The following is a 14409-nucleotide window of genomic DNA, read 5'->3' as shown; positions in this document are numbered from 1 at the left end:
TTGAAACATTTTTTTATATTCCAAATTGGTTGTTGAAATATAAAAATATTTTTGAAAGTAATTTCGAAGCCGAAAATACATCCCAAAGCACTTGGTTTAGAAATTTCTTTCATATATTCTGAATTGAATGTTCTGAAAAATATTTTTCAAATTTGAAAATACCTTCCAAAACATCTAATCCGAAAAATATTAAAATAATGAAGTGTAACAAATTTTATTATATTTTTTTATTAAGGATAGTTTGAGGAGTATGACTTTTATGGGGGTGCAGGGAGGTGCATTATGAAGTACCCGATAATTAAAATAAACCAAAACTTTAATGTGAAGATGGCTACGTTGACTGTGTAAGTCACCATTGACTCTTGGTACGCGTTGTTCAAGTCGTCTCCGAAAAAACGAGGAAAGACATTCGATTGAACACAAAATGTCTTTTTCTTTTTTCTAACCTTGTCTCTGCTTTCACAACGTTGCAAGGACTCAAAGACTTTGACTTTTTCTTTATCCCTTTTTTGTTAAAGAAAAATGACACACAAATCCAACAAAGAACCACACCATTGGCTATTGCTACGTCAAATTGGCCCTCTACACCAAAATTTCAACACTAATTACACTTCAATCATCCACATCATTAACACTAAAGACCACGCCAAACAACCTCACAAATCTATCAAATAATCAAACTTACAAATTAATATACTTCACTCTAATTAATCTTATTTTTCACTAATTTTTTAAGTGATTCTAGTTTTATCCATTCAAATAATTCAATTATAAATATATTATTTTGGTGTTACATGATGAGGTTTGATGATAATATATTAGAAGTGGACTTTAAGTCCAATTTAATTCTATGGTTTATAAGATGAAGTTTGTAACCATTTATATATTATGAATTGATCTTATTTCTAGTCAATATAAGAGTTCTAACATCAATAGCTGAAAAAACATAACATCAAATAAATCAAATGGGATATGAACCTGATTTATATAAAATATTCAAAATCTCAAAATAATGAATTTATAATTTTCTTTTACATAATATTTCATATATATTGATATTCACACTTAAATTATCAACCTCAAATTTTAGAATTAGAGAAACTCAAATCACACGTTTGTCATGTTTTGAGACAGAATTATACAGTAATAATGTTTAAGGAGCAAAGAAGGATTAAACATTTAACTTAATGTGGGACAGTGATTGTACTTCAGTGCTGGCATTTAAGTAATTATGACGAGATGAGGAGGGCAAAGAAGTGCATTGCTCCTCTATAAGTAATCTCCACTCTGCAACTAGCAGTAAGCAGTGACAGAAAGCAAATATTTGCGTATTCCGCAGATGGCGGAAAATTCTTCAACTGAGCTGAACAAGTTTGTGTTTTTTTGTTTGTTGCTGATACAAGTTGCAGTTTCTGAAATTATATTTGAAGAACGCTTTGAGGGTATTCTTATTTTCTTCTCTGTTCTTGTTTTTTATGCTTATTATAGTATGTGTGAGTGTTTCAATTGTTTCCATACCTGGGTAGGTAGTTCGTTTGAGTTTTAGTGAATAGTTAGTTAATTGGTAGTTAAATTGATGATTCATCATATATTTATATTTACTCTAGTCCAAGTGTGTGTGTGTGTGTGTATATATATATATATATATATATATATATATATATATATATATATATATATATATTTAGTATGGTTAATGTGTAATCAATTTTTCTTATTTAGTAAATTTTAATTTCTTAGATCACTCTTCTCCACCAATGATGTCCAAAACCAACCTCCATTAACGATTGTTCCTTGTTTGTGTATGAAGAAAACACCAGAAGACTGTGTTGGATTTGTTTCATGTTTTCATTTCCAACTCATAATTTTTAACTGATAACTACACCGAGTGTCACTTTTCTTTTCTTTTTTTCACTTTTGTCTTTTGCTTTTCACAACTTTGTGTAGCTTCTTTATTCACAAAGGCAAATGAAAAAAAATGATGCTGAAGGCATGATTAATTAAAATGAAAAACAGACCAAACAACGCCTACCAGATCAAAGGTTTCAACTTATGTTTGTAGGAGTTTGTGGTGGTTTTTCACTGATGATATGAATATATGATGAGTGTGATGACATGTTGGTTTTTGTGAAGATGGATGGCGAAGTCGGTGGGTAAAATCAGACTGGAAAAGCAGTGAGGGCAAAGCAGGTTCTTTCAAACACACAGCTGGGCAATGGCATGGTGATCCTGATGATAAAGGTACTTTTAGATTTATTATAACTTCAGTAGCTTTTGCTGCATATGAATGTGAAACGAATTGTTGTAAGTTTTGATTTATAGGTTTTAGCAACACATGAACATTTGCATTTATACTAGTTGTATCAATGTTTCAATGAATGGATTCTTTCTCTTTATCAACATATTATTAGGCTGAACAAGGTTAAGAAAAAAGAAAGACAAACATCTATGAGTCAATGATCCAGTTAGCATATCTGTTAAGTATAACAACATTTTGGTGTCAGTTTCTATTTTTTGTTTAAATGTAAATATAAGGAACTTTTTTGAGTAATTTCATAATAGAGAGAAGCTTTGGATAGAAAATGCAGAGTAGAAGTCAAGGGAGAGTAATTTACTACCACAAAATTTCAATTAGTTGATACACTTCACATTCTGAGGAACTTCTATTGTTTGCTTTCTTAATGTGTATAGTAACAGGAATTTGGTTGGTCTTGTAACTTGTTTCCATTTTCTGGAATGTTATAGGTATTCAAACATCCAGTGATGCCAAACACTTTGCCATCTCTGCTAAAATACCAGAATTCACCAACAAGAACAGAACATTGGTCCTCCAGTATTCTGTAAAATTTGAACAGGAGATTGAGTGTGGTGGAGGTTACATCAAGCTTCTCTCTGGATTTGTTAATCAAAAGAAGTTTGGTGGGGATACACCTTATATGTATGTTCCTTATTCCATGTTTTCCACTTTGTTTTTGCTTCTTGGTTTATATCAAATGAACGAATGGTAAATCTGAAACCTAATAAGTTAGCTTTTTTAAAAAAGAAGTAATCAGTTTTGATCATCTTCTCTTTTATATGATTGTTTTCTAGAGATTTAAGTAAACTAATGATAACAAAAATTGCACTAATGATTAACTACTCTATTTATAATATGCACTTGCAGTTTTAAAAAAAAATACAAAATGTAACATTTGTGACTTCCTAAATTCTCCATCTTAAGCTACATAGATAACAATGGTGCCTAGCTCATTATTACACAGTCATACAAGCTGTTAAGTATACTTGTCTGCTAATGAATGGACCACGCAGAAGACTCTACATTAGTATTTCATACTTTAATATTTTGATAATTTATACCATTTAGCGTAGTTTTCTTTTCAACTTCAAAACAGGACATGGAACATAATTATGTTTCTTTACAAAATCTGGGAAAGGGTCTCTGGTTATAAGTTAGTCCAATGTCTAGAAAATGGGAAATTGAGGCATGTGACTTGTAAATTCATATCAAACATTACTTGTTTTATAAAACTGTCATTCATTCCGATGTTTTATGATCCTACCCTTCTAGGTACTGGTTGTACTATTTTTATGATGTGCCGAAGTTCTGTGTGATAATGTGATGCACACTACATCAGATAATAGATTGAGAATTGGAACTTCCTCAAAAACAAATTTCTGAACCATGCTAATATATGTTGTAAGGTTTTCTGACCAAAACGTATTCATCATTATTAGAAAATGGCATCCAAGGGATGAGATATAGCAATTTCATTAGAGTTTAGAAAGTCCTGTTCCAAAGTAACATACAAAAGGAAAGTTTGTGCTTGTTGATCTCCAAACTTCTATTCCATATACATGTTATTTTTCTCTTTTTATTGGCATGCTCTGATCATAACATCTCTTTTTTCTTCACCTTACATTGTTTTGATTAAACACTTTATGTACCGCATAGGTTGTAACTTCATTTTTTTCTTCTTTGTCCATGTTTTCTATTTTTACCTTAAAAAGGAAGGAAGGAAAGAAAAATCATGCTGACACATTTTCTGTAGTTTAATGTTTGGACCAGATTTATGTGGCACTGATACAAAGAAACTCCATGTGATACTCTCCTACCACGGTCAGAACTACCCCATAAAGAAGGACCTGCAGTGTGAAACTGACAAGTTAACACATTTCTACACATTCATTCTCAGGCCAGATGCCACATACAGTGTCCTGGTTGATAATAGAGAGAGAGATTCTGGAAGCATGTATACAGATTGGGATATTCTTCCTCCAAGAAAAATCAAAGATGTCAAGGCCAAAAAGGTTTCCATTTTAGCTGTTTTATTCAGTAGTAACTTCGAATGTTGTCATTTAGCATATTGTGATGTTTTTGGTCTTCTGCATATCCTATAACAATATTATAACTCGGTTTAGATCCTGTTTTGCCATAAAGAGAATCAGCTTATCCCAATCAAATTATATTATTGAAATATCTTTATGGTTTCTGACAATAACTTGTATTTTGAAATTAAAACATCTTCCAAATTGCAGCCTGCAGACTGGGAAGAGAGAGAATACATTGAAGACCCTGATGATGTCAAACCTGAGGTATCCAAAAGCTCTAACTTTTCCCTAATGATAATAGAACAAAAAGTTGGTAGTTTTGGTCCATGTGATTACAAGCTCATTTATTTGGTTATTGCTATTGCAGGGATACGATTCAATCCCAAGAGAAATTCCTGACCCAAATGCTAAAGAGGTTGGTCTTAGTTCCGTGCTTTTCTGACTTGATTGAATATTGGTTTTCTGATGTGATGACTTCTCAATAGAGTGGTTAATGAGTTTTTCTTTTAATTTCATACAATTTTTTCCCTTTTAATTAGCCTGATAATTGGGATGAAGAAGCAGATGGGAAATGGAAACCACCAAAGATACCGAATCCAGCATACAGAGGACCATGGAAAAGAAAGGTTTGTTGATGAAGTTTGGGGAGCTAACCATTATGGCTCAAACAATAATATTTCCTTATTCTTTTTCAGATTTTTTTATAGTCCATTCTCTCTAATTTGCAACCTCTATGTTGACAGAAAATCAAGAACCCTAACTACAAAGGGAAATGGAAAACTCCATGGATAGATAATCCAGGTATATGTTCAAATGTATAATTTGGTTCTATGTGATAATTTCATATATTTTTATGCTACTTAGGAATACTTAGACTTCATTTTTTTTTCCTTTTTCAGAGTTTGAAGATGACCCAGATCTTTATGTGCTTAAGCCTATCCAGTATGTGGGCATTGAAGTATGGCAGGTATGAAGAATGTAAATTTCCAAATTTGGTGTTGTTAGAACTCTCTCTCTCTCTCTCTCCCTCTCCATGAAGTGCAAAGCCGTTAGGCTATATTGGGTGGATGCATTTAGTATAAACCAAATATTCTGTTTCAGGTTAAAGGCGGTTCAGTTTTTGACAACGTTTTGATATGTGATGATCCTGATTATGCAAAACAAGTTGTTGAGGAAGTGTTTGCCAACAGGGAGGTGAGTTTTAGCTCAATATCCTACTAGTAGGTGGAACTTAGGTTACATATTAAATAGCATCTAATATTTTTCATTTATTTTATAAGCACTAGCTAAATGTATTATTTATGTTACCTTTCTTGGTGAAATAGTGTCTATACGTTTATTTTTTAATGAAGTCGGTAATGAATGTGTTCAATGTAGTCCTATATAATCAGTTGTCATCCGTACTAGGCCGTAAGTAGAGTCAGTTGCAGATTATTTGGATGAAAAAGTTTAAGTTAATGTGATTAGAAAGTATACATTAACCAAATAAACACTCATCAGCCTTATTTGGATGACAGTCAAGAATAGGAGATACCTTGAAGCTTGACCATAGATGAAGGACTCAATTTTATGTTATGACAAATGATTGATGGTTTTTTGGGTGCCAGCTTAGCTGAGATGTCAAAGTTCATAGTGATGCCTAACATGATCTTATTTGAAAATTAAGGAACTCAATTGAAAGTTTAACACAGCATGGACAGATGTATGTAACTATGCAAATTTAAAATGCATGGTCTAGAAAACTTAATCAAGTCTTTTGAAGTCATATTTGATTTGCCTAAAAAAATGTCCATTTAGTAAAAGAAAATATATTCAATTTCTCCTTAATATGTATCTTCTTGCAATACATGTTAAGATGACCGTTGATTTTTGGCATCTCAGATTGAAAAGGAAGGTTTTGAGGAAGCAGAGAAAGTGAGAAAAGCCAGAGAAGAGGAGGTACAATGACATACACTTTTGAGCTTCATCATCCATATTTGGTGAACCAGGTTGCTTGCTTTTTTCCAGGACCCTAACTCATTTTTCTGCAGGAGGCTCAAAGAGCAAGAGAAGAAGGTGAAAGGCGTAGAAAAGAGAGAGGTCATGATCGTAGATACCGGGACAGATACAGAGACAGATACAGAAGGGTATGTATCATACACGAATACATTCATTATTTATGCTTTTCCCTTTTTAATGAATCTTCAAACCCTTTTGAGGACAAAACAAATGGCATAGATACTAGTTTGGAACAAAAATCCATTACTAGAACAGTGTTCTGGTATTTATAAAAATGTTTTTTGATCTATCATCTGTGTTAAAATGTGTGTGGAAGGTAAACCAATTTTCCTAATAATATTATGGAGTAAACTTGTGATAAACCGTTTTTGGAGCTCAAGAGTTGGAGATCTGATATCAGCTAAAGATATAATTAGGATGAACTTTGTTTTGAAGTACTAGTCATGGTCCTTAAGCTTAATCTCAATAATGTATCTGATATCAGCTAAAGATATTTCTTACTCACAATGACTTTGGCAGCAAACTCTTGAGACATAATCCTAAAAAAACATAACAATAAATGTTCATGGAATTATGATGAAGTGGTAAATATTATTCTCCAAGATGTTCTTTTTTCAAAGAAAAGGGATTCTTTTCATGGTTATGTATGTTTTAGGTTTGGGTGCTGATTTTCCCTGTACTTTTTTGTTTGCCTTGTTTTGCAACAAAAAATGTAAAACTTTTCTTACACTTTGTTGTTTTCCTCTTTCCAGCATCGCCATTACGACGATTATCATGTAAGTTGCATGTTTTTTTTCTTAAGTTAGTATCTCTAAATGTTAGATTCATTGAAATAGAGGTGGCATTTTGATGATCAATCTCAAAATTGTAACAATGATTACAATACATGAATTAAAAAATTGAACTTGAGAAAAAAGTTGTCTTTGTGGAATGAGTGTGATTGATTTGCCATCTTTCTTTGATCTGCAGGACGAGCTTTAATGGGATGAAACTCCTTCTCACTGTGTGGTTGATAAGAATATTGAGCTTGTTATGAGTTATAGTTGCATTGATAGTGATGGTATATTCCATCTCATTTTAATTTTCAAGGGAAACTTTTTAAATAAAAATATTGTATTTGTCGCATATCAATCTATTATTTTGGTCTTGTCTTCTTTCGCTTGTCATGCATTTACTTTATATATTGGGAACCTAAGCCCATTTTGTCATTGATATGGAGCTTACTACAAAGCAACGTAACCGAAAAGAATTAATCACTAGAGAGATTAATGTATTTCCAAATGTCAAATATATGATATACATATGAAGAGTAAAATATAACAGTTGAAATAAAAAAATTAAAATTGTTATTAATGTTGGAAGTTAAACATGATAACGATTTCTCACAATCTTTTCGATTGTATTTTAAGATTGCAAAAGTTCTAAGAATTTCAATTTTGGAAAGAAAAAAAAGTAAGGAATTAAAGCAAGAAAGTTTGTCGTTGCTCAATGCTCTTTTCTCAACTTTGCTAGGATCACCTATGCTGCTTTTATTTAATATTTGTAAATTAAGTAAAAGTAAATTAAATAAATGGACCAACTAAGAAAGGATTTGCGAAACATAGAACATTTTTCGTTGTATGTTCAAAGTTACTCAAAATGGGTGACTTCAAAATCCCTCTTGCAGGCTAAAGCCCGAAAAGGAACCGCAAAGCTTCAATAGGAAATTCGTAGTTATCGCGGCCATAAAAAAAATTGACGTGCATTCCACAAAGCTATAATGGGCAGAAATGGTCCCAGAAACATCACACAATATCAGGGGAACCAAAGTGACATTCGTGTCAAAATTTCAATATATAACAATAATTAGTCAATCTAAATTGGAAAACTTAAAGAAGTTGCTGTATCAATGTTTACAAGCAAATCGGATTTAAATTTCTTTTCATATGGGCACAAAGCTTTTAAATATGCAATTAAAATGATTAAAAATGCTACATAAAGGGTCAGCCTAAAATTTCATTCAGGGCCAATGTCCTCAAATAACGGTTTCCGAGGAAGAGGATGCTAGCTTATCATCTTCTACGCACAGCACCAGAACTTGCTCCACGCTGTACAGCAGATCCTGGCTGCTGCTGCTGTGCTGGAGCACCAGGTTGCCCGCCAGGTTGGTCTTCGGGCATATTCATAGCTTGAGTAACGGCATTCATTAGTATGAGTCCAAGAGGGATCAGGTACATCCACTGGTATCAAGTAACATTCCAGATGAAAAATATTAATTCAGAATTACATACATTTATAGTTTATTTCGGGAAAAAAAAAAGTTATGGGTTTAAAGATCATGCCAGCTTGTATACTCACATATTTAGCCCAAAAGGACCTCTCTATTGGCTTTACACCCTCGCCATCTCCCTCCTCCCCACTAAGAGCATCTTCAGCAAATATTGGAGTTCTGCGGAAGCAAAAATATTTGTAGAATTAAAAACACGGAGAGCACACTAGTTAAAACATGTCAAAATGATGATGGGTGCAGAAGCTACTTCTTGTGTGATTTTAAAAAGCCAAAAGCAAGAGATGCAACCTTCCTTTTTCCCAAGCATATTAATCAGATAGAGACAAATTTAATCTTCATCAAAGAACTCTAGACAAATTCACGAAAACATTTGGTTGGAAATCCACTTTCCTTTTCTGATTTCCCATTTTTATTTTTAATTTTTGTTTTTTATTCCATTATGATACTTCAGGAAACATACTTACATTGGAAACAAACTATTTTTTGTTATTTTTTTGAAAACTGGACATGAATTCAAAAAACAGTTCGGAGCAAGGAGACATTCAATTATTTTCAGTGTAGTTGTATTTTTATACAATGAGCATATGAGAAATGTTAGTCACATACTCTCAAAGACACTCACTATTTAAGAGAACGCATATATAGTTAATGATGAGATTACAGACTAAATACAAGTAAATAATTGTATACTTCTAAGTTATCCTTGTAAAGTGCTATTTTGCAGAAAAATCAGTGAATAAAGAAAGGAGTGTGAAACTTGAGGAAGAATATGTTGATAAAGACAGACGATAAAGGTATAGTGCGAGCAAAAAGACGAGAAATTGAATGTCAGAATACTTGCAGTGAGAAATAACCATGGAACAATAGTTAAAAGTCCTTACCCCTTGATAATATAATCAGCAAAAAGGCCACAAAAGAGTCAAAGAACCAGAGGTCGCATTATTTACAAGGAAAAGATACCTCCGTAGTAGAATATAGGAGAAAAAAGGGTGACAATTTTCAAAATTTCAAGTATCAATTTGAAATTAAGTAAATTTAAGCATTCCTATTTGCAAGGGGAAAAAAGATAACATTAGTACAAGAGAAATTACATGGAACATTGAGAAAAGACCTTTAGATTCAAAAGTGTGGACTCCGATTTAATAAAAGAGACTGGCAAATTCATCTAACAGACTTTCTTCTATACCAGTGATAGATATATGAGAAAACTAAACACTATGCCTTATTGAAATCTCTTTTCAAGGAGAAATATAGAAAGGCAGAGAAAGAGAACAGAAAAAAATGTATTTGCCATTTGTTAATACTACTGCTACTACACCTTAGCAGCCATTAGATAGGAACACTGTATATGCTGTTTTTCTACTACTATCGTATATTAATGAAAGGCTGTTGCTATCTGTATATTAAGTAAAAAAAAGTTAACAATTAAGAGACGAACATATACCTTGGTGCCTGTTCACTGTTCTTTAGAACTGTGTGAGACTTGAAAGACCACTTTGCAGGCTAAAGCAAAAAAAATATGCACAATATTAGCATTTTCAGTGTAAAATCAGGCAATAGCCATGAATTTTAAGTTTGCACAGGCTTATAAAGTGATTTGAAAATGTGCACATTGGGGTCATTGGGGTTTTTGCACTCCTGATAACTCTCAAGAACAAGGACAAGTTGTGGGATGACATGTTAACAAATCAACCTGATATCGATAATGGATCTTCAGGTAGTTTCTAAAGGCGTAATACATGCTAATTTTACTCTTTCAAATAAGTATGGATCTGGATATAATACATTAACAAGTTAACTGTCTTCTGTCTAAATTGCCCCCAATCAGCTTTGGATCTAATCACACTTTTATCTTGAAATGCAAGATGATAAATTATTTCTTTTTCCATTGACAAACAGACATCATTATAGAAGCTTAACAAACAACTATATTATGGAAACAAATAATAAACCATTGAATAATTATTTATTTATACATAGTATTGACATACAACAATCATACTAGATGCTTAAATAACTATATAATTATATATGCCAAATATAAAACAAAAGAGATGAATATTTTTGTATTTATATCATTATGTGTATGTCAAGGAAGAGATAGTATTAGTGACTCCTGGTACAACAGTCCCTACCTTTTCAAGAAGTCAACTGTGTGTGTACAACAAGAGGAAGATCAAATAGACCACAACAAAATATGTGGAGAAGTTTTAAAAGGTTTAGCTAAGCTCAACCAAAACCAAGAAATAAGATCAGTAAAATGTAGAAGTGACTTACAAGCTTCAGTAATCTAGGATAAGAGCAAGACCCTGGGGCACCATAATTGACAGCCAGGACATTAACACCTTCCTGAAACAGAAAAACTGAAAGTGAGTCTCTATGAATTAAAAAGAGATAAATGTTAAGAGAGATATGTAAAAAAAAATACAACCAAAGTTCTTTTGTCTCTTGGTTGAAGTATTCTACTACACTGTAGCATAGGGAATACCACCCATGGTCCCATTGTTTCTAGTTTTTTTTTTCCAACTACATAAAATGTGCAGAGGAAAATACTAACATGTACCCTTAAGGCACTTGGTGAGGAATAAAAACTATAACGTCAAAAATGAAAAGTGTTCATGAGAAGGTTATTTCTACAAACTACTCAAAGGCTAGCATGACTGATAAACTAGGGTAGTTTAACCACTAGAGAGGCTGATCAAAACTGTGTTTTTCATTGTAGAAGCCGTATACATAGATAGTTAAATGAACCTCGAGAGAAACCATTAAAAAAAAATTTACTCTAAATGGACTATATTGAAATTTAGATTTGATGAAACATACAGAGTTACTTGATAAATGTAGCTTAATCAACATAACAAGGCAAGACTAGGTAGATTTTATTGTTGTTATATAACTAATTCATTTTTAATCCACATTCCTAAAATTATTTACAGAAGAGCTGAAGTAAAGCGTGTCATGATCTCAAGATGCACTGTTTGTGAACAGATAACCCATACTATACTACATATCCTTCTACAAACCAGATTACCCAAATCCACATCATAAGATTTCCAATACTTCTCCCACATTTCCAGAAGACAGTCGAGTCTAATTATCAAGTGACACAATGTGTCAGAATTTGAACTCGGTGGAGAAATTGTCTTTAAAAATACAACACTACAGATGCAGCATAAACAGCATACTTTACTTAAATAAGGAAAATTACCATGTGTATTACAAAATGCTCCTCCAATCCATCCCCTGGAAGACATCGCTGAATTCAGAAAGGCAAAACTGTTAGTTCTACGTGGAGTCAATAGCTCAAAAAATCACTGCAACACCAAATAGAGGAGCCACAGCCACTTAAGCAGTGATCAATGAAATGAAAGTATAACAAGGACTAAAGCTTTCGAAAGACATTCTTAGAGTGAAAAAGAGTGCCAGCAAAAACAAGAAAGAAAGAGAGAATGAAACAAACCATCCTTCATAAATATCACAAGATAAGTGCAGAAAAAACATGGCAGGCATTACTGGAACAAGGTTGCTAACTACCATAGCACAGTACCACCCTTACTTACAGCACCAAAACAATGCAAGAAAAGGAACAAACAAACCAAGGACCTAAAAGTAACACTCCTGAAGCACAAACCCAAATATTAAACCATAGTACTGGTGGTTATACTTACTGCCTTCACAGAAGAAATTATATATTCCCGGCCAGGAGGACTCAAAACATTGGACGGCAATCTAATCCTATAGAAATCATCTCCTCGCAACAGTTCCTGTGATAAGAGAAGAGTGTTACATCTTTATGCAATGCAAACAAGCCAAAATACAAAAACAGTAACACGTTCAAAAATAGTTCAATGAAAAACGAATAATTACTTGAAAACTCTTCTTCTCAACGTCAGTCAAAGGATCCCGCTTAAACCGCAGCTTCGTCAGCGTCTATCACAGATCAAAACCGGTTTTCAGCACAACAACACAAATCTCGCATATATTATATCCAGTATAACTCAGTGGAATCGGAAATAACGCGACAGAACATTAGCGGATTTGAATAGAAGCATATTGGAAGCGAATCGGATATCAAATCTTCAAATCATAATAATAACCATAGGAAAAGAGAGAGGAGATGGAAGAAACCTGGCCGCCGTGGCTCCAAGTCTTGAGGCGAGCAGAGAAATTGCCAGCGTCGGAGAAATCGGAGTCGCCGAACGCGTGTTGGAGAGTAAACTGGATCTTGGAATCGGAGGCGGACTCCGAAAACTTCTTCCGAGAGGTGGAGGTGGCGGCGGTGGAAGGTGGAAGCGAATCGGAGTGGAAGGAGGAGGAGCGTCCACCTTCGATGCCGAACTCTTCGTCGTCTAGGAGAAGCTCGTCGGATTGAAAACCTAGAGCGCAAGTTAGCAACAGAGTCACCGGCAGAACCCACCGGAAGAGTAGCACACCCATTCTCTCTCGCCGTCTACTTTCCCAAAGCCCGTGTTAGTGGTATGTGCACCGTGGTCAATAATTGATTTCGTTTTTCTTTTTCTTGACTCTCTTAGTAGCATGTGGGAAACTTCAATCTTTTCTTTCTTTTACCTTATATGTAATTTTCATATAATTTAAATGAATAACTACTAATGATAAACCACATTACCTTTTCTTTTAATATAAGGCAAAATCACATGTGCTTCATATCTAGTTTTAAAATATATCATTTTCTTATATTTTAATAAAATAATGAATAAATAAACATTCATCTTTTCATTTTTAATAAACAACGTTTAGTATTATTATATTTTGAATGAATTAGCACTCACCATTTCTTTTTTAAATAAAAAATTAAATTAAAGTTAAATAAAAAGTTATGAAATCTAAAAATCTATTTTACTATTAAAATATAATACCTTATAAACAAAAAATAGTTTTTAAATTTAAAATTAACATTTATTTTACTTATATGATTAATAAATTAAAATTTGTATGTTTTTATTCGTTTATTTGTATTGAAATAATATGTAGACATAATAATAGATTAGAGACTTTAATTATATATTTTTTTACTTACTTATTTTTTAAAATATTAAATAAAAAATTCAAATATAAATTTATATTTGATAAATAATTACAATCTTGCTACTGCATATTTTTTATGGTATTTTAAATATATAATAATTAAATTCTTTTATTTTTAATTTTTTAAAATATTTACCTTTTTAGTTTTCATAATTATTTTATTTATAATCTTGAGTCGACAATATACATTTTTTTTAAATAAAATACGTAAGGCAAATTTCAAGAGTTATGAATGTCAATTTAAAAACTATGAAGATTATTATATTAATAACCTAAAAAAAATAATAGATGTATATTTTAAAATAAAACTGTGATTGTTATTTCTCATAATATCATTGATATCCTCTATTCCTTTTTATTTATCTTTCAAGTTTTATTGGAAAAAATACACTAAATTATTTTATTTTAATAAAATAGTCATACATTTTTATTTTATTTTATCATTTTTAATAAATACGTATGTAAAATAACTAAAGATTAAAGGACATGATGTAAATAAATAAACTTATGGGACATTAGCCAAGGCAAATTCATCCACCACTTCTATACTTTTCTTTCTGAGAATTATAAATATAAAATTTCTAATTTTATCCTTTTTTTATTATATAATTCTAAAATTAAAAAGGTTTTTTAATTTTGTAAAAAGAAAAGTGTTAGATTATGAAATTTAAGGAGCTTTTAATTACACAAGTCATGATTCATTTTATAAAAAATACTTTCGAATTATATAATTTGAAAGTAAAAAATAATTTTCTAATTGCGTTATT

The 14409-nt window shown here is 32.0% G+C and overlaps 2 protein-coding genes across 3 annotated transcripts; one reads left to right on the top strand and one right to left on the bottom strand.

The window, feature by feature from the left end:
* The first annotated feature begins 1307 nt into the window (after positions 1 to 1307).
* LOC106779579 (calreticulin-3) lies at positions 1308 to 7481 on the top strand. Of its 2 annotated transcripts, XM_014667712.2 has the most exons (14): positions 1308 to 1442; positions 2134 to 2241; positions 2746 to 2938; positions 4050 to 4308; positions 4537 to 4593; positions 4697 to 4744; positions 4869 to 4955; positions 5073 to 5130; positions 5229 to 5296; positions 5431 to 5523; positions 6211 to 6267; positions 6360 to 6455; positions 7080 to 7103; positions 7297 to 7481. In XM_014667712.2, the coding sequence occupies exons 1-14, from the start codon at positions 1340 to 1342 to the stop codon at positions 7306 to 7308; spliced, it is 1263 nt and encodes a 420-aa protein (XP_014523198.1). In that variant the 5' UTR covers positions 1308 to 1339; the 3' UTR covers positions 7309 to 7481. The 2 variants fall into 2 exon arrangements, with proteins under 2 accessions (XP_014523198.1, XP_014523199.1); XM_014667713.2 differs by lacking the exon at positions 7080 to 7103.
* A 616-nt stretch (positions 7482 to 8097) lies between these two features.
* On the bottom strand, positions 8098 to 13144 carry LOC106779564 (ER membrane protein complex subunit 10). Its single transcript, XM_014667690.2, has 8 exons — positions 12725 to 13144; positions 12464 to 12526; positions 12265 to 12360; positions 11805 to 11852; positions 10874 to 10945; positions 10041 to 10099; positions 8665 to 8755; positions 8098 to 8546 (listed from the first exon to the last, which is right to left on the bottom strand). Exons 1-8 carry the CDS (start codon positions 13031 to 13033, stop codon positions 8379 to 8381), a joined length of 906 nt encoding a protein of 301 aa, XP_014523176.1. The 5' UTR covers positions 13034 to 13144; the 3' UTR covers positions 8098 to 8378.
* Between the last annotated feature and the right edge of the window lie 1265 nt (positions 13145 to 14409).

Source organism: Vigna radiata, unplaced genomic scaffold (assembly GCF_000741045.1).
Source record: "Vigna radiata var. radiata cultivar VC1973A unplaced genomic scaffold, Vradiata_ver6 scaffold_363, whole genome shotgun sequence".
NCBI lineage: Eukaryota > Viridiplantae > Streptophyta > Magnoliopsida > Fabales > Fabaceae > Vigna > Vigna radiata.
Note: the sequence above shows the minus strand (reverse complement) of the source record. Positions and strands in the feature narration are given on the sequence as shown.

Coding starts and splice junctions, on each gene's coding strand:
- LOC106779579 (XM_014667712.2), top strand. CDS start 1,340: ATGGCGGAAAATTCTTCAACTGAGCTGAACAAGTTTGTGTTTTTTTGT. Junction 2,242..2,745: donor TGGTGATCCTGATGATAAAG/GTACTTTTAGAT, acceptor GGAATGTTATAG/GTATTCAAACATCCAGTGAT. Junction 5,131..5,228: donor TCCATGGATAGATAATCCAG/GTATATGTTCAA, acceptor TTCCTTTTTCAG/AGTTTGAAGATGACCCAGAT.
- LOC106779564 (XM_014667690.2), bottom strand. CDS start 13,033: ATGGGTGTGCTACTCTTCCGGTGGGTTCTGCCGGTGACTCTGTTGCTA. Junction 10,946..11,804: donor AGCATTTTGTAATACACATG/GTAATTTTCCTT, acceptor TTTCTGTTTCAG/GAAGGTGTTAATGTCCTGGC. Junction 10,100..10,873: donor ATCCTAGATTACTGAAGCTT/GTAAGTCACTTC, acceptor TTTTTGCTTTAG/CCTGCAAAGTGGTCTTTCAA.